This window comes from Pagrus major, chromosome 15 (genome assembly GCF_040436345.1).
Source record: "Pagrus major chromosome 15, Pma_NU_1.0".
Classification (NCBI taxonomy): Eukaryota; Metazoa; Chordata; class Actinopteri; order Spariformes; family Sparidae; genus Pagrus; species Pagrus major.
The window spans coordinates 2,509,759-2,536,838 of NC_133229.1; the positions used below are offsets into that span (position 1 = coordinate 2,509,759).

General features: G+C 40.6%; 1 protein-coding gene across 1 annotated transcript in view; it reads left to right on the forward strand.

Moving 5' to 3' along the window:
* Positions 1 to 878: 878 nt before the first annotated feature.
* LOC141009538 (heterogeneous nuclear ribonucleoprotein L-like) overlaps positions 879 to 27,080 on the forward strand; it is an 86,272-nt gene continuing 60,070 nt past the window's right edge. Inside the window, exons 1-2 of the mRNA XM_073482188.1 lie at positions 879 to 891; positions 10,456 to 10,691. Of these exons, the coding sequence (XP_073338289.1) occupies positions 10,464 to 10,691 (228 nt within the window). The 5' untranslated portion in view covers positions 879 to 891; positions 10,456 to 10,463. The remainder of the gene's footprint in view (positions 892 to 10,455; positions 10,692 to 27,080) is intronic.

Here is a 27,080-nt window from a genome sequence, read left to right on the forward strand (position 1 = left end):
GGACAGTTTATGGACAGTTTACCTCCTCTATTCAAAGACGGTCATTCCAGTTTGACATAGTTCTTTGTACAGAGGAGGTGGCCTAAGACATTACTTATCATCCACCTACAATGCTGTACTGAGTTCTCTCCCCAGACAGCTTAACAACCCTTCACAACTGGGCTCACCTAGCCTTAACAACCCACATGAACAAATGTCGGATGTAGACCCAGTCTCCTTCTCTTGCTGCTCTGTTGAAACTGCCATCTTTGTCCAGGATTCTGTGGCCCACCCACCTGTTCAGCTGCTATGGCCTGTGTACACTCATTGGCTGCTAAGTACACTTCTGGATCCCAATGGGATTGCCTGCCTACCCATTTACGTCGGCAGGGGGTTTGGAAACATTATCATAGTACATATCCCCTCTGTCCCCTTGGCTCTGCAGCCAATAGTCCTACGAACCTACAAGTGGAGGAAGAGGCTTCCTTGGGGGTGTCGTTTTGGGAGTCAGAGAGAGAATGGACAGGTCACAATATACTGGTTCTCCTTACCCTCCCCTTCAGAGTCTTTGTGGAATTTTTTAGCTGCAGGGTGGTATCCACCTCATGTGACCTCATGTGGAAAAGGTGTGCTCAGTGGAGGAGGAGTTGCAGGTATTGAGACAGAATATGGAGGAGGCAGAGCCCTATTTCTGGCCCTACATCTTTGGTTCTTCTTCTTCCTATTACTAATACTTTCTTGTTCCAATTCTTGTTTCAAGTCTATCTTTTCCTCCTTTCCCCGTGCCTTTCCTTCCAACATAACTCTACACCTTCTTAAACATTCTGTGCTTAATGTGCCTTTCAACTGAAACACAGCTTGGGTGACATAGAGCCAAAGTGGAACATCCTCAACCACATTCTCTCCCCATTAGTCTGCCATTATTTTAGCAGGGCCTGTTAGAGGGTCAGATAGAGCTTCTTATTTCCCAGTTTTATTTGTTTTGCTGTTCCTCAATGTTGGCAGGAGGTAGCCGCTGTTGTTCGGCTGCCTGGTAATATTTTTTTGTTCTGATTTTTATTTAGCTTGTTTGTTGGTGCTGACTTGTGTGTGTGTGTGTGTGTGTGTGTGTGTGAGTGAGTGAGTGAGTGAGAGAAAGAGAGAGAGAGAATCAAAACTTGGACTGACCCGTTTTTGATAGCGTACATGTACTTTTTTGGGTGAAGTGAAATACGCATAGATATAGGACAAGTATTTAAGATTAATTTTAAAGAAAGAAAAATGTACATTCTGCTTACGCTACCTCTATTGTGAAAAGCCAGAACATCAAAGCAAAGATGGATTATGACACACCTGGAGTTTTTAAATCCTCACGTGACGCATAGAACAACAGAATCAACCTTGAGAGTAAGTGTCTATAATCCTGTGTTAAAAATAGTATTTGACCTAAAGAAAATGGCAAGGTGGCATCACTTCTCTTATCTAATTATTTTTCCCTCATGTCTTTACCTGTGCTGTTTAGTACCCTTCATATTGGGGACAATGTCCCGGATGCTCTCTCCTTCTCCAGCTTCTGCCCACTCCTCTAGAAGTTCAATCTCTGCCACTGTAGAAGAGGAAACATCTTCAGCCGATTCAGTATCACATTATGATGAGACCGCCAAAAGACCCCGCATTAACAAAACAAAGGCAAAGCCCTCTGAGGCTACTAATATTTAGTGAGCAAAATGATCTGTTAAAGCAGGTTCTTTCTACTCTTTTGTTGTCTTTAACAACTAATGGACAGGATAAAGTCACAGAGAAAAGAAGAAATTGCACTCATCTGTACTTTCATTTCTAGTGACAGGAGGGTCAGGATGTGTATTTTCTTTCAATGCCATACTTTTTTAAAACCCCTTAAATTAAAGCTGAAAGTCTACACTTCAGTCCCATCTTGATTGTTTCATTTCAAATCCATTGTAGTGTTATATAGAGACAAAGTGATAAAAATTGTGTCATTGTCCAAATAATTACGGACCTAACTGTATACAAAACACAGAGTAAATCAACAAAGAGTACAATTATTAATATATATACATATATATTAATATCAGAGCTAATACATGCAGCATGGCGAGAACACTGTGGGTCTTCACTCCATGCTGCATGTATTAAAGAGATCTGATTCATCTTATTAGCATCTCTCTAGGAGAAATTCCCTTACATTTGCTAATCTTAAACTCATTTAGAACTACTTACATGATCAGGCACCTCAGATGCTCAGTGACCTTTCGTTTCACTCAGAGTTTCAGGCTCAGTAACATGTGGAGCATCCAATGGGAATTGTGAGGGACACGTGGACAAACAGCTTTTTCTGTTCGGTGATTAATGTGGACTTCCTTACCTGCTGAACTCCTGACTGGGATAATTTTAAACTCAAACTGAAACAGTTTCTGAAGAGGGATCAGTTGTGTATTCATGAATAATCTGGTGCTTCATGGCCGATGATGGTGGTGTCGTCCACACACTTCACAATAGAGTTTTCCTGATGTCTGTGCTTGAGTGAAGGGAAGTAGATATGTAGAACCTGTGATGTGACACTGTAAACTGAAATAGTAGACATTAAAATAAGATAAAATGAAATAATTACCTTTTTAAATGAGAATTTCACATGGCCTATTAAAAACTGTGATGATGTCATTACTTCATAGTAAAGTCAGACAGCCAGATTGTTTCCAGAATGGACAGACTTTTGATGGACTGGATGTGCCACCTCTTATCCTTGAAGAAACAGCTCTGCAACATCTGTCAAGCAATGACCATTGTGGAACTCTGTGGGCACCTCCAAGGCCAATAGATGTAATTTGTGGATTAACTCCATTATTACATGTATGTGGAAGTTGTGTGTTGTACAATGTGACATACTATTAGAAGAACACAGAAGTTGTGAGTTGTGAAAGAGGATGATAAGGCAGGAGGTGAGGAGATATGGCCTTAACTCTGCAAATCAAAAAGGGATGTGCCTCTTTTCACAGCCAAGTAAGTTATATCATCTAGCCTTTTGTTTCAGTTCATTTCAAGGGTAACTTTCAGTCATACATTTAGTTCAGTTTGCTTATGTCAGTGTATAATTTCAAAAGATCAGTTGTATAAGACGAATAATACGCTTTTACCCACAATACTTTTACATTTTCCATCTCCAGATACTGAACTATACACTCTTAAAAAATACGACATCTGTAAGTAGCCTGTTTCTGGCTTTTTACATGACTGAAAGCATTTTAAAATTAACTAAATCTTTAAATTTCAACACATGTGACTTGATAATCAGTCTTGTGACAAGTTCTCTTATATCCCCCTTGTTTTAGAATTAGTCACATACATATTGCTCTGTGCACCAACCAGAATATGGAAGAATTAGTGGTCAATGACGAAAAGCGAAAAATCTAAACTATGGCTAAGCATCTACAACAATTACTTGAATCATGGTGGATGTGTTGATAGGGTTTCTCACAATCCAAAAAACTAAAGATACTCTGTGCAACATGCGAAACCTGTAGTTTGCTCATGTTTTTTGAATGCAATTGTTGAATATATTGTATATATTGTAAAATAGTGTCAATCATTTACTGGTGTGAGCTGTAATATTAACTATTTGGCCCACTGGGTTCTTGCAACAGATGCTTTTATGACATTTTACAAGGCACCCACATCAGCTTTAGGTTAAGAACTCTGAAAGACGTATCTTTTCCTCACTATTTCAATTTCAAAGCACACCACACTGCTTCACTTTTTTAGATTGTAAACATTTTCTTCTGTCCACAGACACTTCTCTAGAGGTGCGGCTTTGGAACTTTCAACTTTTTCATCTCACTTGAGTCTGCAGGCTTGAGAAGTGTATACGTATGCAACAACTTTGTGCCCACACAATGTATATTTATAGACACTCCAAGGTCACCACCTTTAAGCCGGAATTATGCTTTTGACATTAATGAGTGCATGAGTGTATGCAGGTCATACATTTCATCATCAGTGGGTGAGCGCATGTAAGCTCTGTGCAGACATCCCTGTGCCTTAAATTTGTAGTGACCGCACGACTAATTCAAATAGCCACTCCCCTACAACAAGCTACAGAACATGTCTGCGGATGTGTGAATGAGGACGCATTTGAATTTTTATTTATCTTTATTAAAACCATTCCATATGTTTTTTGGCACCTTTCAATTCCACCATGCTTTCAGCTACAGAAACCATTCAAATATCAAAATGTTCAGCTCTAGAACAGTGTGCTTGTATTCAATAATTTTATACTTACTGTACTAAAATATTAAGCTTTTTCAACAAAAATGTGCCATAGAGAATCAATGGAAGGCACTGCTACTGCTACTGCTACTGCTACTACTGAAACTACTACAGCTACTATGAATTGCACTACTATAACTACTACTGCTGCTGCTGCTGCTACAAATTCTGCTACTAATGCTACTGTTACTACAGCTACTGCAGCCTTCAGTACTACCACTGCTCCTCATCTGGCTGTGCTTATCCCTACTGCTCTTGGGAGTGGATAAAGCAGATGTTTCATGCAGCCATGGTCATGAGTTAAATTTCCCACTTTAAGAAACATTTCTAATATATTTCTAATATATAAATATATACTATATATAACATGCATACACATGGTTGATTATGTGACTGGTTACACATGTTGTTTCTTCTCTGTCTCTGGCAGAATTGGTAAAGCACATGCCTCATGGTCCTATGGTCAGGGGTTGAAATCCACATCGTCTCACTCAAAGACAAATTATCAATTAAAACCTTCATACCTGCATACACATGATTGATTGGATGATTGGTCATGCTATAAAAAGTTCTTCCTCAAAGAAACTGTCTGAGTCTCTTTTGATAGACACTACTGGATTTAGACATGTTAAAATATTCCACATCCCTGCACCTACTACTGCTACTACCACTTCTCTGGCTACAAGTTTTGCTAGACTATCATTACTACTGATATACTGTGGGAGGGTGGGTAAAACACATGGCTGACGATCCCATGACCAGGGGTTTGAGTCCTCATCTTCTCATTTTAAGAAAAAATTCCAATGTATTTCCAAACCTCACACATGCATAGTTACGCATGCTGTATTGGATGACTTAAATATGCAGTCGTACATTTGGCTTAGAAAAAATACATAAATAGACATTTGCTACATTCATCGATCAGTAAGTTAATTTGTTTTATGGTAACTTCCTGTAGCACACAGTGCACATGGTCTGTCTGTAAAGTAAACATTTTTCAACATACTCAGGGCATCTAAATGGAGATTACAGCATTTCACATAGAAATAAATGGACTTCAGGCTGATGCACATAAGTACACAGAACTATGTGGATGTGGGGCGTTAGTCGTTAAAAGTGACAGTAATTAAAAACATGAGCTTGCTGGCTGTGCTGCCAGGGATTTTTTTAAAAAATCCCTAACAAAACATTAAACACTCAGTTTGCTATGTATGTAAGCTGATATAATTGCTGGCATCTTTACCCTCTCCACTCCCCACCCATTACTAATGTTTGAGTGTGTGAACTTGTATGTGCATGTGTGAGAAATACCCTTTTGTAAGTATTAAGTGAATGGATCATTTGAACAGTCTCATCTTTCAGCTGCATTCTTGTCTAACAGGCCGAGCTGCCTGAAAGCTGATCTGAATCACAGCCTTAGTGTGAAAACAGGCAATGTGAGAAAGACCAGACACAGAGGAAGATTAACTGTGTCTGCAGGGTTAAACAAGGAGGAACAGGAAATGACTCGGCCTTATTGCATTATTCCGTTTGTGACTTCAATCTCAGGCCACACAAGCCACACATACACACATAAATACACCACTGTCACAGTGTGTCATTTGAACTACTGTCTAACTTGTATACATTTTGAAATATTGCATTACTAAAACATTTTAAGCTTGCTAGAGGTGGTTGGTGGCCATGGTTGTGTTCTCCACTTTTATACATCAAGATCAGTTTACTCGTCATGATTAGTATCACTCAGCCTGCCTTAGATAACAAACAAGCTATTGTTATTATACTGCATGTCAGTAATTTAAATGATAAGGCTAAAGCATTCACGATTGTTATTGTCAAAAAATCTGATGAAAAGACTCAATACTTTCTGACTTCCCTACCCTGTCTGTGGAAGGGAAGTTCACAATAAAGCCATACATCTTTAAAAACAGCTCACAAATATCTAGTTTCATTTCATTTCATTTATAGAAAAACAACCTCAGTAATTTCCTTAAACAGCTGGACACTGTAGCTCTGACACACGCTACTCAAAAAGGAGGAAACAGTGAGTCATTGATGTGTTTTTAATAGTTTTTGGAGCTTAATTATCGAAAGAATCACTTCAATGATGATTTGAGCATAAGCAAACTATGAAATATCACCAGACTTAACATTTAAACTTTGAAAAAATGTGCAATCATCACTGTTATATGAGCATCTAAACAGGCTAAACTGTCTGAACCACCGAAATATCACTAATGGGAATAAATGATTATATAAAAACACAACAAGATACAGTAAACTTACATCACTTTTTGACACAGCTTCAAGCTACACACTTAATGATAGTAACAAGAACAGAGATAAAACATTAGGGAGGATGAAGGATGAAAGAGAAAACCAAAGCAGCAACAGCCAAAGTGGTCGGCGCTACCAACGGGGCAACTATTGCTCACAATCCGCCGCACCAGCGCCACTGCTGGCAGAGTGTTTTACAAACCAACTGCGAAAAACCCAAACCCATCCATTACCACCAGACTGAGAAAATTAGTGCTGACGGAGAGGAAATTGTGGATTAAAACAGAGCAGGTCAGGTCGCCGGTATGGCAGTATTTTGTATTTATTTGTGTGATTTTATTTCTGCCTTTTTCATTGTTGTGTTAACATAAGTATAACCTGTGTACCTTAATAAAGTTCAAAATAAAGAGGTTAAATTCTACCTTTTTTCAGCTGGTCTATAAAAATGATTACAAAAGAATAGGACATGTCATTAAATGATCAAAAATGATCAATATTGCCCCATATGAATCTTCATTATCGGATAGACTTTTTAGCCGTATTGACCAGGTCTACGCTCACCCAAGGGTAGAGGTAGTGTTTTTTGTTTTTTTAATTACCTCCATTACAGGTTTATGAAAGATATTTTAAATAAAATAACTTAAACAAAATAATTAAATGAAATATAATACACATTTTACATATATTTCCTTTACATGTGTGCATTTACTGTGTTTCATTCTTAATAAGTGAATTACTTCATTTTCAAGGGGACAACTCAGAAAACAAAGTGAAAACTGTCCAGTCTGCAAGACAGTCGTCTGTCCTGACAGCGATGATAAACTCTGTCCATGGTTTTGCCCCCAGGCTGTGATTGGACAGTTGATCAACAAATTGTGGCCAACATGTTATACAGATATTCATGGTAACATCTATAATGTGAATTCCTGACTGCAATTTTGGTCCCAGTAATATTTGCTCTTAAAGTGTGCCAAAGTAGATCACATTTCATGTTTAAGTTTCATTTGAGTAAAAGAAAATGTATAAATGCAGTTGCAAATACTTTTCACTCATATCTTAAGATGTTTGATTTGGGAGAGAACTTGTTCTAATTCTGATTCTAGCTAACTATCTATTAACCTCCCCTGCACTTTCATTCGTTTCTAACTGCAGATATCTCTTGTTTTTTGTATGACTTTCTCTGTAGTGAGTGTTTTGTCAGAGTGACTGTTATTTGGGGTGCTTTAACTGTGCACTCTCGCTCATGTCTCTCGTTATATGGAGAACTGTTTTCTCTCCTGCTCTGCTGGACAGTTACAGTGAGTAACCATTGATTTTGCTTCTCACGGCAGAGTTTTATGTTGTTTTCCAGTTTCATTTCCTCATGTTGTATATCAGGTACTGTACAGTCGCTGTGCCATCTGTGTACATGATGTCCTGTGTTGCGCCATTGCGCTGTGATGCATTGGCAAGACATGGACTGGTTATTGATTTTTCACAAGTGTCTGTTGTGTGTGGGGACCCAGTGAGGTCTTGCTCACCCTTATATGCCATAAGGCAACTAGGGGCTAAGCCTATATTAAAAAAATACTTATGTACTGAAGCCAATTGTCCGGCCTTAATTTAAACACAAAGCAACATTGAGGGGAGGCCCACATAGTAAGTGGCAGTAAACTACAAGTCGTCTGTGAGGTACATCAGTTGCATACTGCAAGTTTATAGCTATTGATAATTTTCAACTTTTGTCCCTAGTTGTGTTTTTACATGTACAGTGTAATTAAAAAATACAGCTAGGTCTACGAATGTTAGCCAACCAGTTAGCTCCAACCTGTCCTGTCTCATAACACCATGTTGTACCTCAAAAGGCAATAGTCTAATATTATAGCTGCCCTGTAGTTTTAGCTAGGAGATGCAATATATGCCAGCAGTGTAAGTGTCCTTTTGGGACTATATTCCAGGGCTGCACCTGTACTCATAGAGCAACATCCAAGGGGGAACTCCAACACTTGAGTGATCAATGCTGTAACTTCATCATTCAGTCAGTGAGGGACAGACGTTAACGGTTTTTATGGCTGGCCCCTACTTTGCTGCAGTCCAGACAATAAAAGAAAATGAAAACTAATGAGAGTGCTTTTCATTTAACATTGGCAGGTTTAAAGCTAGGGTGGTGAGTTATTTTATAATTGTAAAAAATGTCTCAACATCTCAACAGCAGTCAATAAACCAAATGTTCTCGGGAAAAGAAATCCTGTGCCTGTTGCTGTCGCAGGCCTCTAATAAGCTGATCCAAACATTTCATTCAGATCAGTGAAATGTGTGTTTGGTCTACCAGCTTGTCTACCTACGCAGCTCCCTATCTGTGTGCACTGCCTGCATATAATCTTCCACAAGGCTTGTTGTACACGGCGTGGTTACGTTGCTGAAGCTAGTCGCACAAGAATGGAGGACAACGTGCGGCCAAATTTTCCCAATACTAACATGCTAGCTTTAAAACTGTGAGTACTAACAATAGCCATGTTTGTTGTTTACATTGATGAGAATATTAGGTGTCTTCCTACATTTGCATGAGACATGAGGTAGTTGGATACAGTTAGCGATGGCAACAATGTGTTGTACACAGCTACTGAGGCTGTTCAGCAGCTAACCCAGCAGCAAAAGGTACACAGCTGCTGAGCCAAAGAACAGAGCTGCTGTGGAAGCAACACAGTTGTGTATTTATGTTTTATTACACACAAAAGGCTAAGCAATCTCGTAGCGAACACATCTCCCAACTGGCCAGCGAGAGCTACGGGGCAGTTGCTGTGGTCAAGCTGTGCACATTCATGTGTTTTTAGAGGACTGGCTTTGAAGGGAGTCTTAAAAGTGGGAGGTAGGATTTTTGGGTCGGATACTTTCAAAATTTTGCTTGCTCTTGTTGGTTTCTATAATCGTACCAACCCACGCCTTTAACTGCTCTCTTCTAAGGACCACTGAAAATCAATACTTAACTTTGCTTTCTGTGTCGTAACTTGTTTTTGACCTGACATCGGAAATTTTAACCTTTAAAAGTATGTTTCTTTTAATTATGATGCTACAAAAAATGTGTATGTCTGTAAATGCATACATAAAAAGTAAAAAATATAACACCATCACATACTGTCTTTTGTATTTCACTGTATTTGCTTTGAAATATTCCAAAAAAATCCAAATTCATGGGAGTTCAATACAAAATGGCTGGAGTACTATACCCCTTTAATTTTCCCACAGCATAAGAATAATACACCCTCATTGACATGAATAACCATGCCATCTGCCAAATGTTCCTGCAAGTAAAAAATATGTGTGTTATCAATCAGTGCAACCACATTTGTCAACTTCGCTTGACCTTTTTGTTGGACATTGTGGCCTACAATGAACACTGTTTATTGAGCTGTCAGCAGGGTTAGTGCCTTTAGTAAGTGCCTACTGATTTCTTGACATGATGGCTGACAAAGACAATTACCCCTTCTTTGGTGATGCAGCAAATAAACGCTTATACTGACACTATCTCTCTCTCGGTGTTTTTCCTACGTTCTGCAATTTGAAGTCTGTCTCCTGCTGGCTCTAGCTAGCCCACCATTCCCCTCTCAGCTCCCTCTCTGCGCACTCCTCTGCAGAGTGTGGAAAGCTCTCTGTTGACGCATCGTCACCGGCCAATCAGACGCCGTATCTCCAAGGTGCAAGACCACAGCGGCCAATAAGGGAAGAGCACGGGGCGGGATGTGCACTATCCACTCACACCTCCACACATAGAAAATCACTGGTGTTGGGGAGCGATTGAGAGACATACAGGGACTGAGAGTGGAGACGGGGGCAGGGACAGATAGGCACAGACACACGGAGGCTGCTAAACGAGGAGACACCACGGAATAACTGCTGACATGGACGTGTCAGTTTGACCAGCTCCAGACACAGTCGCGCTCTCCAACAGGTCCACCGCAGCCGCAAGCATGTCGACGGTAGAAGGAGCCGGGCAGCGCGACGAAGGGGAGTACGGAAGGGCGGCAAAGCGGCTGAAAACGGAGGAGAGGGAGACGGAGGCGGAGGAGAGAGAGGAGGGGGAAGAGGAGCTAGAGGAGGGGGAGGATTCGGACTCCGGTTCGCTGCCCGGCAACGGAGAATCAGCGGTGGACAACCGGGCCCGGTGGAGCGCCAGCCAATACGGAGTAGGACGGAGGGTAGGAGAGCAAAAATATTATCTAACGTTACCCTGCAGTACAGCATCACGGACGACCGCGTGCATGTGCGCGCTCGTGTGATTGCTGCCACTGTCATTCTGTCAGTGTGCGAGCATCCCCAAACTGTCACACACTACAGGTTACTTCATGTCACCACTCTTCCTCACAAACAGGATGTTGGCTAGAAAATCCACTCTACATTTTTAAAACAAGAAACTATCATTTGTGCAGTACAACTAAGACGTTACCTGATATGAAATAATTTACACACTGATAAATATATAATTGGAAATTTCTTCCTATGGAGCCTGCTGTGTTCTAGTTTTTATAATGATTTCTTATTTTCCTGCAGGCTACATCAACCAGGAATATACTATTATTTATGCATGAAATCTAAGATCATTGCCCTATATGAAACCATGTACACATAACTGGAAATGTTGGCCTGTAATGTGTCCTACTTTTTATGATGAATTCTCTTTTCCTTAAGCATAAAAAATATTGCTGCAACAACAATTTTGTCAAGTTTTTGACCTCAGCCAAGGAGGTTATGTTTTCCCCAATGTCATTTTGTTTGTCTGTTGGTTGGCTGGTTTGTAAGCAGGCTTGCACAAAAACTACCAACCTGATACTAGGGTCGAGGATGGGTCTTGGCCCAGAATAGACTCCATTAACTTTTCTGTTAAAGGGATGGCTCCTGGAATTCTTTCTCCCTTTCTCTAACATTGTCAGATGGTGGTGATTTTCCATATTTTGTCAATTTCTCAGAGAATAATGCATGGATCTTGAGGAAAAATTTTGGCGTATTAAGGTGGCTGGCATCTATGAGTGGCAAAGAAGTTAGGTGTGGTTTGAAAGGGCTAACGGGTTTGATATTGGATTAGGCTTGATGGGCCTTGGTGGAGGTATGCACCCTACTGACTGTTTGGGGTAAAGTTACACTTGTTGAGTTTGTTACAGTGCATTTAAAACCACTAAACAGTGATGTGTTTCAGAACATATGGAATGGTTATTGTACCAGCGTACTGGCACACACTCAAGGGCCCAATCATCCTAAATCTGAGCTATTTGAAGGTACTGTTTTCAGCCTGGTGCATGTTCAATCTGAAAATGGTGTACACCGTTTTGCAACTGTTTCCGGGTTGAACAACATGTTTCCTCGAAACTGTAAGAAACAGTGTACAAAAGGTAGTCTCTGATAGCGAGACCTATCTCCACAGTGCTGTGACAACGCTGGAGAATACCCAGTTAGCTAGTGACGTGTATAGACTAGTGTTGTCACGATAATGGAATTTCAAACTTCTATACAATACCTTGAAAAATATTGATATTTCATCCCATTTTTGAAACCATGTTGGCAAGGCAGCCAAGTTGGGAGGTCGGGAGGTCACTCAAATGAGAATAGCTGGTCCACCTGGGCCTGGGTTGAAGTCACTAACTCTGGCTAACCCCTTCACTTAATCGGCAGGTGGCTGACTTTGGCAAACAACCTAAACCTGGACAACAATTGTGCCGTTTTTTTCCACCAGCAGTTTTGGCTGTGGCAAGTCAAACCAAGCTGTGCTGATTTGCTTTTCCATTACCAGTTTTACTATGCTGAATTGAGCCCAGCCGCCAGGCCTCCAAGCGGGCCACGGTGACGTCTAGCAACTGCAGCCAACCCGTAACAAGCACCCGTCTCCCCCTTATATTGTTACTCAACTCATGTCTGTGCAGGAAACCTGAGAGAAAGACGTTTTTAAAAGTTTGTGTTCAGCTCTCAGTACTTTTGTAGCTTCTTACTGAATCTCTTTAGTTTCTCTCTTTCTGTCTGTTCTTTCAGACATCTGCTGTATTTTACTGTTGCATCGTGTTCACTTTCAGCTATTTCAGCTATGAGTCATGTTTAGTTTCTGCTGGTGAAAATAGGTTTCCTGTGAAGTTGTGAAGAAATTATAGTAAATGAAACGTAGTTGTAACTGAATTAGTGGAGCCACTTTGTTAGGGGTTAAATCGGATTGAAACAAGTGTCATTGGTTTAAGACACACCTTCAAGCAGGTAGCCCAGTTTTGATGGAAAAGCAAAACCCTGGCCACCAATCAAACCGAGTAGAGCCAGGCCGGCAGATGTTATGGATAAACAGCATAATATTAACCCTATTGTATTAAAAAGGCTGTGTGCTTGTGTAACACAACAACACAACAGGGTGCTCAGTGTGGTACCGTTTCCATTTCATATATACATTCTGCTTAGAGGTGTTAATGAATAATCACTGTTAATAGTTTAACTGATTAAAAATGGATTAACCAACAATCATAGATGGGAACAAATACATACAGTATCTTGTTACGAATTACAAATACTTTCTTATCAATTATATCAAATTAAAATACAAAATACTGGTATGAGAACATTTATTTACTCAAAATAAAGTAACTTTTCATTTAAAACATACAAAAAGACATTCTACATAAGCTGACATTATTGTATTTTAGCAATTTAATAGCCTGAATATGGGTTGGATTTTTGTTATTTAGTTAATCATTCCAGTAACTTGGTGTTTACATTATCTTTTCTTTTAACTCTTAATGTAGCTTACTCTGACTCTGCATTAAACATGTATAAAATTAGTGGTTAAAACTGTTTTCTAATGGAAAAACAGACAACATATTTAATCTATCATTAATGATAAACCGATAATCTATCAATTAAATAAATAGCTTAAAATTTGCATCACTAGTTCTGCTGCGTTTGTTGGGGTTCAATGTGGCCCTGATTTCAGTCATGCCAGCTGTTTCACAGAAGTAGTTTGTGAGCACATGGTGCCAGCGTCACATCTCACAATTGTTGCTTGCAAATTGCAGATACATTTGTGAATAAGCAAAAAGAAACAAGAAAAATCAAGGACAGCACCGAGGCTTCACTAATCTCTATAACCCCACAAACTGCACAACAGGTACATCCCAATAGGGGGAGCTGCAGCCTTTTCAAGGATAGCATAGGACTGTATTCAAAGTATTACGTGAGTCGAGCATGTTGTGTCCTATTTTTAGATACATTTGAAATACATGGTGTTTTGATTCATGAAATGTGTAAAAATGAACAAAAAATTTGTTTGAAACAGGCCCAAGATCCATTTGCAACACACTTGTGGTTACTAGTGGTAATGGTAGGCTAAATGTGTTTTCATAATACAGGTTGCAGACTTCAGTTAGAAATGTCACTTGTATCAAACAGTGTGGGCAACTAATTCTGTCGAGAATGTCAAGAGCAACTAGTGTATCTGTTTCTGTATCTACTTTGAGTATCTGTGTCAGGCTCTCACAATGTGTCCCCAAACACCACTAGTGAAGTGAAGGACAGTATGGGACATTTGGGTATCCATAAGAAAATCAGGAAGAGCGATCATCTTCTGATCTTAGGTCTGAAGACTGTCTAAGGCCAACTACAGTTTCTCTATTGATTGAGCTCTTCAATTATTTTGTGTCAATCAAGGACCATACATTAGAATACAAATCAGTATTTAAAATTGACCTGTGAAAAGCAGCTGGAAAATTGTTGTCATACACATTGTTCATAGTCAGTGGAGAATATGCTGGATGAACTTTTTTCAAAGGTACAGTAAGAATATAGTATACTGTAACTGTTATGGTTTTCAAGGAGACTTTGCTTGATCCCAGACTCCACTTGACTATTGTTCCAGAGAGACTTTTCATTCACCACCAAGACCAGACATTACAATTTGGAAGTGTCTGTTTCATGGTTAGTGAAAGCTGTATGGAATTACTGACAGGATCAAGACCTTACAAGCGGAGGCTGCTTTTATTGTGGCCGTGGATTTTAAAAACGCCAACCTGAGCAGTCCTAGTCCTCTCGAGATATCATGAGCACATCAGCTGTCCTACGTGTGGTGGTATCACTAGCCCCATTCACACAGCCCTTTGAGTGCGGGAATCATGCGCCGATTCTCCGCATCGTCCTCTGTGTGAAAGTTTCCGATGTGGAGAGGGGGGAAATTTCGCTGCGGCTCTGATGCGCCTCCGGAGGTTGTATCAGAGCCACAGCAGAGGAGAGCTGCCGTCTGTGTGAAACAGATCCTTCACTCATCAAATAAAAGAGAAATGACTCACAAAGCAACGTTACAGGACCAAACAACAGTAACGTGGTAACTGCTAGTGTCTTTGGCAACTTATATGAGGAAAAAAAATACAGCAGTTATATGTGGAAAAGCTTCTGTCATCCTGTCTGTTCTGCTGAATCTTTGTCACATTTCTGCCCGATATACAACGTCTGTCCCCGGCGAAAAACTTTAACTCACCTTGTGTTTGTCTACTTCCACTATTGTGTTGTTGTAGTGACTGTCTTGAAAAAAATCACCATGACGGTGAGCCCTCCTGACTGAGACTTCAGTGAACTTTCCCCCAGAAAATAACATCCACGGTGGAGACAGTGAAGTCAACCAGACAATGATGATTGAAGTTTACTTGAGTTGACAGCAAGTGTAATAAAAAAATCTCGAGTAAGATGATAATACTTTATCAATACACCTGTTTAACAAGCATAAACGTGTAAACTTTTAGAAAGCAACATTTTAACGTGCTCTGTCTGCAGTCTCTCATCCACTGCCGCTTTTGTACGCAAGCACAGTGAGCTAGCTCGGCTAAAAGCAAACAGTTACAAACAACATAGTGGTAGCTAAAACAAAAGCTGTCTGTATGTAGTAACAGTTAAGCTTAGCTTGTCATGTACCAGTATCTTAAAATTTGTCAACTTGTAAATGTTGCTGCTGGCTGAGAAAAACCTGCCTCTCCTCCGTCAACAACTGCTTCACTGTAAGTGTTGTGCATTTGGCAAAGAACTTGAACCTACCTACATACACTATCATTTCCATTGCATTCAACCGCACCTCCAAGGATGCAACGGAACATAAAGTCCTGTGCTTGGCCGTGCTATGCTATGCTGTGTCCTATCTCGGCCCTGTTCAACGTTACCAGTCTTTGAAGAAAAGGTGCCGGTGGTTCCTTGGCTGATGAGCCAAGCAGGAGAAGGTTGTAATCCCAATGTTGAACAATGCTGCTCTTGCTGTGCAAGGTCTGAAACCAAGAAAGACAGCAGGTGGAGGAAACTGGTTGCTCCTTTCCTTTGCAGGGATAGCAGTTTGGTGATAACTTTCTTTGTGTTCCTCGGATTGTGGAGTTAGCTGGCAAGCTTTGCGTCGCAGCTGCTGGCGCTAACTCAGCTGGAATACTAGCAGGAACTGGCACCTAGGTGTGAAGACTGGGGAATTCTGGGGAACTGAGTTCAGTTCAGAGCCCATTTTGAAATCCACAATGAACTACTTCATCTTTGGGTCCTAACAGTTTGTATGTAACAGAATGTTGAGAGCGACAGTGAAGGAACTAACTGACAGAGTGGAGAGGAGCTCAAAACTTGCCTTAAACCTCCCACTCTCCCATTCCCAGAATGTTCACTCCACCAACATAATTAAATCATAAACTGGTAAGAAAACTTGTGCTGGTTGCACTAATGAAGTTCTGAAAGCAACTGAACTTATAATTTTGGCTCAGTGGGCTTCAAACCAAAAGCAGCCCATACCAACTGAAACATGGTCTCCTATTTACATGAGAAGAATACAATTCTGTAGGGAAGCAAACACAGCCACTTTTCCAAACTGCTCCACTAGCCACATCCTATAAAATAACCACACAACAATTTCAGTGTGTTCAGTAGCCTCTCATAGTTTCTAACATAATGCCATTTAAGTGATTGCAGTTACAGTCTTTCAGGGAGAAGCATGATAATGTGAGTTGAGCCTCAGCTAAAATCTCTATGAAATCAACTGTCTCAAAGTTACCACTACCAACTTTGATTCCAAATGGAAAAAGACAACTGAGACTGTCTTAACATCTTAACATTTTCCACAACATTCATACATGTTAGTATTCAAAATTTTAAAGCCAGCAATGCGCATTTGGTGTCCAATTTTCAACAGCCAGCGTTCACAACTGCAAGTTTTCAGAACTTGCCCTCTCTAGTTGTATAACACATTTTATTCAAACCCAGCATAAATGTAATAAAACGGTGGTTTGTCTTTCCACAATCACCTCTGGTCAAAATAAATCCTCAATTCACAGAATACAGTCCCTAGGATGCAGTTGTAGCAGCGGAGGTGTTGCACACATGCAAATAGTTTTTGTTGTCTGCAAAGTGCGCTGTCTGGGAGGTTTCAATTTGTCTGCAGGCAGCAGAGGGACTCTGAGCAAATAAAGTACATATGAGGTGTGATGGGCCAGTCTTTTAAGCTCACCTGCTTGGGCACAAATCTAATATCACCTTTGAAGGGGACGACTACATGAAATTTTTTTTATTTAATAATGATCCTGACTCTGTGTTCAGCGTTGCTTGCTTTAGTGATAACATTTAACCTACCTGATGCTTGTTCTTACGATCGCTGAGCTGACATATTCAGATAAGCTTAAAGTTCCTCGTTTATATGCTTAATCAATAGCAAGAAAAAATAGGCTACAACTTTAGTTTGTAAAGTTATAAGACAGAGGCCTCTCTTCTCCGTTCCTGCTTTACTCGCTTTTACTCGCAGGTGTGTTAATTGACCTACATATGAGGCTTCCATAGTACAAAATAATATTATAACGTCAGAGATAAAAAGCAGCCCTCTCCACACTCTCCCCTCTTCACTACTCCTCCTCTCCTCTCCTCAGCCTCCTCTCTATCAGCGGTGCACCGCCGTCAGTCTGAAGCTAGCAATGACACTTGCGCGTCACTGAGCGCCACTTTGCAATGGTCTTGGAAAGAGACCCATAATTATTACAAATGTTTTTACTGCAAATTTTAAGCATCAAGCACATGTTCTAGTTGTTGTGAGACTGGAGGGTGAAAATCTAATTTGGTCAGCGGTAGATGCATGACACAGCAAATTGAAACTTTCTGTTTATGGCTCCTTCAGGCCAGTTGTATTTAAACAGGGTCTGTGGTCTGCTGTCTGTCTGCTTAGGAGGTCTATATGTGTATATGGGTTTTAGTATGAGAGAGTAACAGAGATAAATGTGTGTTATAAATTCATCTCTTGGCAGAGATAAATAAACAACAGCGTAAACAGAGAAGTGAGTTTTTTAGTTCCAGGATGTAACATATACGTGTGACTATCACTGTCACTGTGTTAGTTCACTGTTTCCTTTCTCATCGTCTCCCCATTACAGGATGAATGGGGACTAGATTCTCTCTCTCTCTCTCTCTCTCTCTCTCTCTAACACACACACACACACACACACTCTAAAATAGATGTAGCACAGAGGACTCAAACGTAATGTAGCTTTTTAAAACTCTTGTGTTTTTTAAAAATGACAATAAACTGACCATGTAACACACGTCTTTCTATACTTGTGAGGACCTAATCCATTCTTTAGCCCCTCACCAACTGATCTAAACTTAACCTTAAAAACAAGTCCAAATGCCCTCTTAATGCAGATTTATCCTCATTCTAGTGGTTTAAAACTGTTATCTGAAAACACACAGACACACACAAACACATAATACAATCTCGAGTGAAGGTGGTATCGCCTTGCTGTGTAATCAGTATTACATGCATGTAGTCTAGTTTCAACACACTCAAGTATTCATGCACTGACACAGTTACACACACACACACACACACACACACACACACGACATCTGATCATTAGAGGGTGATTAAGATGATGGATGGGCTACTTAGGGATGTTCATTCCTTCAACCATTATTTACAGTCAGAAAGATACATCAAAGCGTGGCAGATGCCTTAAAAATTGTGCAGTTTACAATTTAAAAACTAGATCACAAAAAAAGAAACAAGGGTACAACACAAGTATTGGAGAAAAACCATGTTTGGGCGATTGTATGGTCACATTCACACCTACATCAAAGTCCCCCCAGAGCTGAGTCCTGCTACAGAAAGCCTGTTAGCCTTGTTGAGTGTGGTCTGGTTGCTTCAGTGGTAATTTTTACTTAAATTAAAATCTATTTAAATTTAGCATTACAAAAATCGGCCCAAGGTTTGCCTCAGATAGCCAGTCAAGATGGTCACCTATGATGATTAATCCATTTTCAGTTAGTGTGTTTGCTTGCACTTCAGTAACCTGGTTACAGTAAGCTACCTGCAGTAATCTAACTTCTTAAGTTTCATGTAAACAAAAAACCTGCTTCCCTTCACTAGGCTAGGAGATTAGAGAAACTTGATTTCCCCAGTCAGACTGATGGAGGACAGACTTCAGACAGGAAAAATGTGTCACTGTGACAGCAGGGAAAGAAATGTTACATGTTGCTATTTGTTGTTGTATTGTAAATAATTCCATCCCAAACTGGACCTGACCTGATAAAGACATGAGGTAGCTCTAAATACGTTTACAGCTAAACATATGACAATTGATAATTTAGACACATTCACATGCTCTCACTATAGAACCCTCAGTCCAAATGGTATTACACACATTGAATCTCTAAGGTGATTTATTTGTCATTATACAACACAGGGTTGCAGATAAAATTAGTTTCTCATTCATGCTAGACAAACAAGAAGTCACCAATTGGTGGACCGCAGTCCGGGTCCTGACCCAGACGCCGTCCTATCCAGAACCAGACCTTTAACCAATAAACTATTGAGAATTATTACATTTTAATGGAGCACTTCTATATTTACTACCCGAACCCAGCCTTTACAGTACTGGTTTAGCGGCCCACGGAAATCCACAGACCAATTGCATGCGCTGTAAATCATCTCACGTGATGCAATGTAGCCAATCAAATCAGCACATTCGTACAAGCAGGGCGACTCAAGTGGGTGAAAATATACACACTCAGACATCTGTCTGAGGAAATGCGAGTCGGAGAGGAGGTATTTCACACATGTCGTGCTCTAAAAAGAGAAAAGTGGACGATGAAAATAGCTTTTAATCGAGAATGGACTCTAACATGTTGATTCTCCCCACAGGCAGTCTAAAACCAGTACGTCTTATATGTTCTGATACTGTTGCGATCATTAAAAGCAGCAACGTGAAGCGCCACTGTGAGACGAAGCACACAGTGGTTGACAGTGGAGACTGCTGCATGGTGTACCTGGATGACATTATCATCTATTCTAAAGACACTTTGATGACATCCAGCGAGTGTTTGATTGTCTCCAGCAGGCTGGCCTTACCCTCAAGCTTAAGAAATGCCACTTCTGTTGCCCCAAACTTAAATTCCTGGGTCATGTGGTGAGTAAGGATGGAGTGCGGGCAGATCCGGCGAAGACGGTGGCGCTGTGTGACTACCCAGTGCCAAGGGCCCTGAGAGAAGTCCAAAGGTTTCTGGGTCTTGTGGGATGGTACCATCGTTATGTTCTTAACGCACTGAAATGAAAAGGAGCTGTGTTTCTGTGGACAGATCAGTGGAAGAAGGCATTTCAGTGTCTCAAAGACCATCTGACCATCTCCTGTCCTTGGTCACCCCGATATGCGTAACACCTTTGTTGTCTACAGTGATGCAAGTTTGACAGGTCTTGGAGTTGTCTTGGCACAAAGATCGGACTCTTCCTCCCAAGAAGCAGGTCATTGCTTATGGAAGCGACTCTTTGTCTGGCGTAGAGCAAAACTACTCCACCACAGAATGTGAGTGTCTCGCAGTGGTCTGGAGTTTAGAGAAATGGAGACATTATTTGGAAGGAGATCCTTTTGTGGTCGTCACTGACCACTCTTCATTGCTGTGGGTCTTTAACACCACGAAAGCTAGCTCCAGGCTTATTTGCTGGGCGCTGCATGCAGAAATTTTCTTTTACGATTGAGTATCGTAAGGGTAAGTTAAACAATGCACCTGATGCTGGCATTGTATTCACCTTCCCTGGCATGTGATGAGAATTTGTTCCTTTTTCCCTGACCGATGAGGATATCTGGAAAGCTCAGAGGAACGATCCAGAAGTCCTTAAATTGTATGAGGCACTGCTTACGGATGACTCAGACTCTGGTTTTGTCATCTTTGAGGATAAGGTTTACCGGAAAACCAAACATCCTGACCGAGGTGACCTATACCAGGTGTATGTACCAGAGTCCCTTCGCTCTGTTGTCCTGCAGGCATACCACAATAATCCTTTGAGTCGTCATTTCGGACGATATAAAACCCAGCAAAGGATATTGGGAAGTTGCTTACTGGCTGAAAATATGGACTGATATTGCAAAGTATGTCAAGTCTTGTCCTGTTTGTCAGACATACAAGCCTGAGTCCGGGAAAACCGCCGGCTTACTCCAACAGACCGTAGTAACAGAGCCATGGGAAATGCTAGATTTGGACCTTATGGGTCCTCTGCCTTGTAGCTCATTAGGAAACACACAATTACTTGATTTGGTAGATTATTATATTCGGTGGGTTGAATTGTTTCTGTTGCGTAATGCTATGACTTCCACAGTCAGTAAGTATCTGCGGAAGGATGTCTTTACACGTTGGGGTATCCCAAAGTATATCCTGTTTGACCGTGGACCTCAGTTCACCTCTGAGTTTTCAAAGAACTGTGTGATAGTTGGGGAGTTGTACATAGACTCAGAACTGCCTACCATCCACAGACTAACATGACGGAGCGCATCAACCTCACTCTAAAAAGTATGATAGCTTCCTATGTTGTGGAGAAGCATAAAAGTTGGGATCGTTTCATACAGGAGTTGCGTTTTGCCCTGAACTCTGCAGTCAGTGACGCCACTGGCTTTACTTCAGCTGAGCTATTGCTTAGAGGGTCTTTGAAGGGACCTTTTACAAGAGCTCTTGGAGCCCTCGTCCCATTTCCCACATGCTCTGAAGAATGTCCAAGCGCTTGTTGAGTCAAATCTGGAACTGGCAAGAAGAAGGCTGAAGGCCCATCCAATGTCCAAGGCTTCCAATAATGATATTGCTAAACTTGCCCCACGGTGGATTGGCCCGTATCGTGTCATGGAGCAGGTAGGTCCCGTAAACTACCAGATTGTGCTCAAGGATACAGGTCAGGACCTGTGGATAGTTACTGTGTGTAACTTGAAGGAATGTCGCCCAACCAGTGCTGAAGTGGAGGCTCAGGAGTGAGAAGCTCTCAGGCGTATCTTTATGGACAGTGATAATAGTGATAAGGATGAATTTATGGGGTTTTTGTGAACTGATAATGAAGAGTAGGGTAGCAGTCCCATTGTTAAAGACTTTGTTTTGGGCTGATTTTCAAAATCCCTCTGGACTAATTGCAGGGGATTCAGATCACCTGTGTGCAAGGTGGGGAGACTGACTTCTGATTGAGGAGTGGAAGCAGCTTGCAGCATTCCCCTCCCAGCCAATCATGGTGTGATGTCGCCCTTTTGTGAAGGTTTAAAAGAGGTGGGTAATGGCACCCAGGTAGCTCTCACACTCATTCTGAATCTGTCCCCCTCTCATTCTGAATCTGTCCCCGACTCACTGAGAACCTCATCCCATTAGATTGCCAGCCAGAAACTTTGGTCTGTTTAGGCTTATTGTGTTTTCTTGGCTGCCCAAGTCATTCTAGTGAGGGAAACTGTGTTCATTCTTGAACCCCTTGAAACCCAAGCCCCTATACACCTTCAGTTTTGACATTGTATTTCACTGGGCCCCTTCGGAGCACATTTCTGTTTGATTATCCCCTAAAGAGGCATTTTTGAATTATAACCTGAAGAGGCATTTGTTTATTGGTTTACTGTCCAAGTAGCTGACATTGGGCATCCCCTCTAGATTTACATGCTTTTTGTTTATATTTTTATGTAGGTTGGGCTGGCTTGTAAGCATTTTACTGCCAGTACCACAAGTCCTGAAACCTATATGGCCATGTACATTTATCTCATTCATTAGGTGCAAAGCCAGGTCGGGTTGACATTCAACAATCAACTGGGCTCTGTTCTTCTGGATAACTCAGCACGATTTGATTGATAATTATTTGACACAGCATTGTTTTTTTCAGTTCTTCAAAGGAGGCTTAGAGTTTATCTGTAGCTGTCTGAACAATAACACCAAGAGTTCAAAAGTGCAGCTTATACTTAATTGTATCCTGATAGACTTTCCACACCTGAAGTCATTTTGAGATGCGAATGATTCCTTTCCTTAGAGGCACCACTACAATAGTGTTTCCGCGATAATGATTTTATGATTTGAATTATTGGGAAATCATGTGAACGTTAAAATACAATTTTAACAAAAAGATGAAAAAATACCTTAAAATGATAAAACGATACAAACATGACAAAAAATATCTTTAGAATTAATACATCCGTATACTAAACAGTTCACTTGGTACACTGAACAATTTCTATTAATTTTTGACGTAATTTTCACACAAATTGCTGCTTGGCAGATTAATCAATAATCAAAGTAACTGATAGTTGCATCCCTAATCCAAAGATATTGTATCAGACCTCCAAGTGTTTGATGAACCAAGTTGGCCAAATGAGAATGAACAGAATCATTTTAGCTGGCTGACAGCCTAGATTATTTAAAGAGTTGAAGATTTTTTAATTCCCTACCTTTTTTTTCCTAGCTTGTGGGGATTCCAGGTTTTTAAGCTTTCTTGCATATCATGATGCTATATGACGATGTTTCCCACAGGGTAGTAGTCCAGAGCTGTAACTAAACCCTGACTGAGAGACTAGATAATCATTGTCTTGTTTCAAAATTGTAAGCACTCATGAGTGCCAGCTATATTGTCTGTCTGTCTGGTCCACACAGAGGTTGCTGCTGGACAACGAGAGTTTCATTTAATGCAAGCAAATACGAACGTGTGTACACGTGGGACGCGGTTATCTTTTCCAAGTTGCAGTTCATGAACACTGTTTTCCGTAAGGTAAAAAATAACAAGAGTTGTATTTCAGTCTCACATTTGTCAAGCACAAAGGGTCCTCAGACCGGAGTATGTGTGTGTGTGTGTATGTGTGTGAGAGAGTGTGTGCATAGACAGAGGACAAGAGGCGTGGGGGGGCTTGACTGTCTGACTGACTTGAGTTAAAGACACTTTGCTGAAGCAACGGTGCAAAACAGAGACAGTAGCCCCATTCACACTGTCCTTTGAGTGCGGGGATCGTGCGCCGATTCTCTGCATCCTCCTCTGTGTGAAATTTCAGATGTGGAGAGGGGTGAAATTTCGCTTCGGCACTGATGCACAGGAGAGGCGTCTGTGTCAGTCTGTGTGAATGGATAAGCCGGAGGCGCGGAGTGGGGGCGTGTCGATCTGATGGTGTTCAGTCTGACAACTAAACAGATCTTTCACTCAACAAAATAAAGAGAAATGTCCCACAAAGCCACGTTACATGACCAAACAACAGTAATGTGGTAACTGGTAGTGTCTTTGGCAAGCTATATGTGGAAAAAAATACAGCAGTTATACGTGGAGAAGTGTCTGTCATCGTGTCTGTCATCATGTCTGTCATCAAGTCTGTCCTACCGACTCTTCACATCATGATTATAAACAGTCAGCGGGTACATGTTTCCTTTGGTGGTCACTGGGGGAAACACGTTTACACCTCTTTTGGATCTGCAGTGCCGGAGTGCTGTATGAATTGACACAATGGTGCGGCTTTATGCTGGAGCTGCTTGGTTCAGTGTGAACAAAGGCGGAGAAATGGCGAGCCTTCGCTGTGGAGATAATTCGGAGTCTCTGTGTGAAAAGGGCTAGTAACCACATCGGATGTGAGAAAAATCCTACTGAGAGTGAATATAAATAAGGCTGCTGGTCCAGATGATAAACCTAGCTGTACTAAAGAATGCAAGGGTGGTAGTCAGTCAGCTACAGATGTTTCTCCTAGAGGACGCCATTTCCACAGCATAAAAGGTGGGGGGACTTTTATTTTATACAGTTGATTTTACATTAGTTGCAGTGCACACCAACAACCACCAGGTGGCACATGTTAGCAGTCCAGACTACAGTGAACACATCGGGACTCTGAGCTTCCCTCTCCGCCCTCTGGAACCAGACACGCTATTTTATTTCCCCATTGGCTCAGTCTGTATCAAAGTGTGTGTCGAAGCGTATTAATTAGTGGTTTACTTTGTGTCAGAATCAAAATCCTGGTTGGATATTAGTTTGTTACTCTAAAGTTAGGGTTAGTTTATTGCACATAATGTTTAATCATGTATTGGCTCCATGCCAAGCTGCCACTGGACAAACCTATATTTTGTTAGCCTACAAACTAGATCTTGGTGTTGTAAATAGTAAAAGCTAAAAAAATAAGCAACATCTAAAATTATCCTCACTGTCCAGCCCAGGGCACACACACCAGTCTCTGTGAGAGCTCACCCATTCTCTCTAGGTAGAACAGTTATTGTAAAACACTTACAGTATGGCTATTTTCATATTATGTCAAATGCAAACAGCAACAGACAATAAACAAGGCTCAAAATCAATGTGCAAATAAAAAAAAACATAGGCCTAAACATTGTAAATTGGCACAGGACATTGAAAAGGCTGCTGATCCTGCTCTAAGCTTTGTGATATATTTTGTTTATTTTCCATAATTTCTATTGACTTCGTCAAACAAATGCATTGTTTACAGTATGTGCTCATAACCACAAACAATAAAATTACATGCTCTGGCAGACGTTGTGGCGGGTACTAGAATGCTGGTGTTCCTAGCATCAAGGAAATGTAGGTTAAGTCTGGTAAATAATGAATCAATGGACAACACTGAATAAAACTTTGTGTTAACTTATTGACTCAAAGATAAATGTGCACAGTCTGCATATAGGGTCTGTGCATGAAGTATAATTAATTTGCACTTGTTCATGTTGTATAATGGAAAATGCCAGTTTAAGAGGTATTTCTTAATTTCATCGTCCTGCTTGTGCTAATTCAATTGTATTTTGATGCATGTAACCTTGTTGAGCTTTGCATTTGTCATCGTCACATTAAACAAAGGCGTACAATTCAGCGCACAAGATTGTCAACTTATCCTATCATCCGATTTGTAAAATGAAAAGGCAACACGAGGTCGAGAGCCGGAAACAGAGACAGCTCGCCTTCAAAATAAGTTCTGTTTCTTTGAAGCGTGCTGGCTGCAGCGATCAATCTAAGCTAAATAAATTAACCAATCGCCAAAATAACGTTTTATTATTCATCATTCATTCATTAATTTATTTAGCCTGATTAAGAGAGACAATAAATAAACTTTTTCACATTGGATAGCTTAGTCGCGTTATTATTAGTGCTGTCAAATGATTAAAATATTTAATCACGATTAATCACATTAATGTCATAGTTAACTCACAATCGCAATTAATCGCACATTTGTATCTATTCTAAATGTCCCTTGATTTCTTTTTGAGGCTATGACGAGGGGGGCGGAGAATTCGCATCAGCTGTGTGCTTTGCCATCAAGTGGTATTTCAGACTGAACGTGCTACAATGAGCTCAGTTCGCAACGACAAAAGACACAGATCACTTTGGTCTTGTCAATGGAACCATTTGGCAACTGTTTAAAAGTAAACTTTCCATTCAGAATCTTATTGGCATCCATTTCGGCGTCTCGCGCTCGCCATCCACTCAAAACGTAACGTGCCTACTACTCTTTGGCCGGCTCGCAAGCCCAAACGGCGTGCCTGTTATTTTGCTTCCGGTCTAGCTGGTGTCCGGTGTGGTGTTGTAGTTTTTATAACGTTACTAGTTGTTGCAACAGCGTGTGAAAAAAACTACACAGTTTGCTAGGCCAAAAAGAATGTTAATCTCGCGCTAAAAAAATTGACTCTGTTAAAATGGGTTTGTGTTAACGCCGTTAATAACGCGTTTAACTGACAGCACTAGTTATTATTTAATGAAGGAAATCTCACTGCTTAACAGGTAAAACTATACACATTGTTCTGACAATATTTTTTCATTTTTTAGTTTACATTAAACACTTTGAAGGCAACCTGTCTACGTTTCCGGCTCTCGACTTTGTGTGTTAAATTTTTATTGTACAAGTTGGATAATGGGACAAGTTGACATTCTGGTCCGTTGAAAAGAATGTTTAATGTGACAATGACAAATGCAAAGAGGTAATCGTGTTTCGACAACATCAGCTATTGATAAACAAGCTCACATGCGTCAAAATACAATTATAATAGCAAAAGTATGACAATAAAATTAGGAAATAACCCATAAATTGGCATTTTTCTGCAAATGAAATATGCACAAACCATATAGCCTGAGTAGTGATGAGTGTGTTTTTTCGCAAAAAAAAAAGAAAACAAAAAACAGACATTTACCAGATTTTATACCAGATGACACGAGAAAAATATGAAATGACAACATGCTGTAGCAATAGCATTTAGAGTTCAGTTTGAAATGAACAAGAGTATCACATGCAATTGTGTACACGAGAGACACATTTACATGAAACATTATCACTTTGTCTTGGGCGTTAAATGTATGAATGTGTTGGCAAGGACTTGGG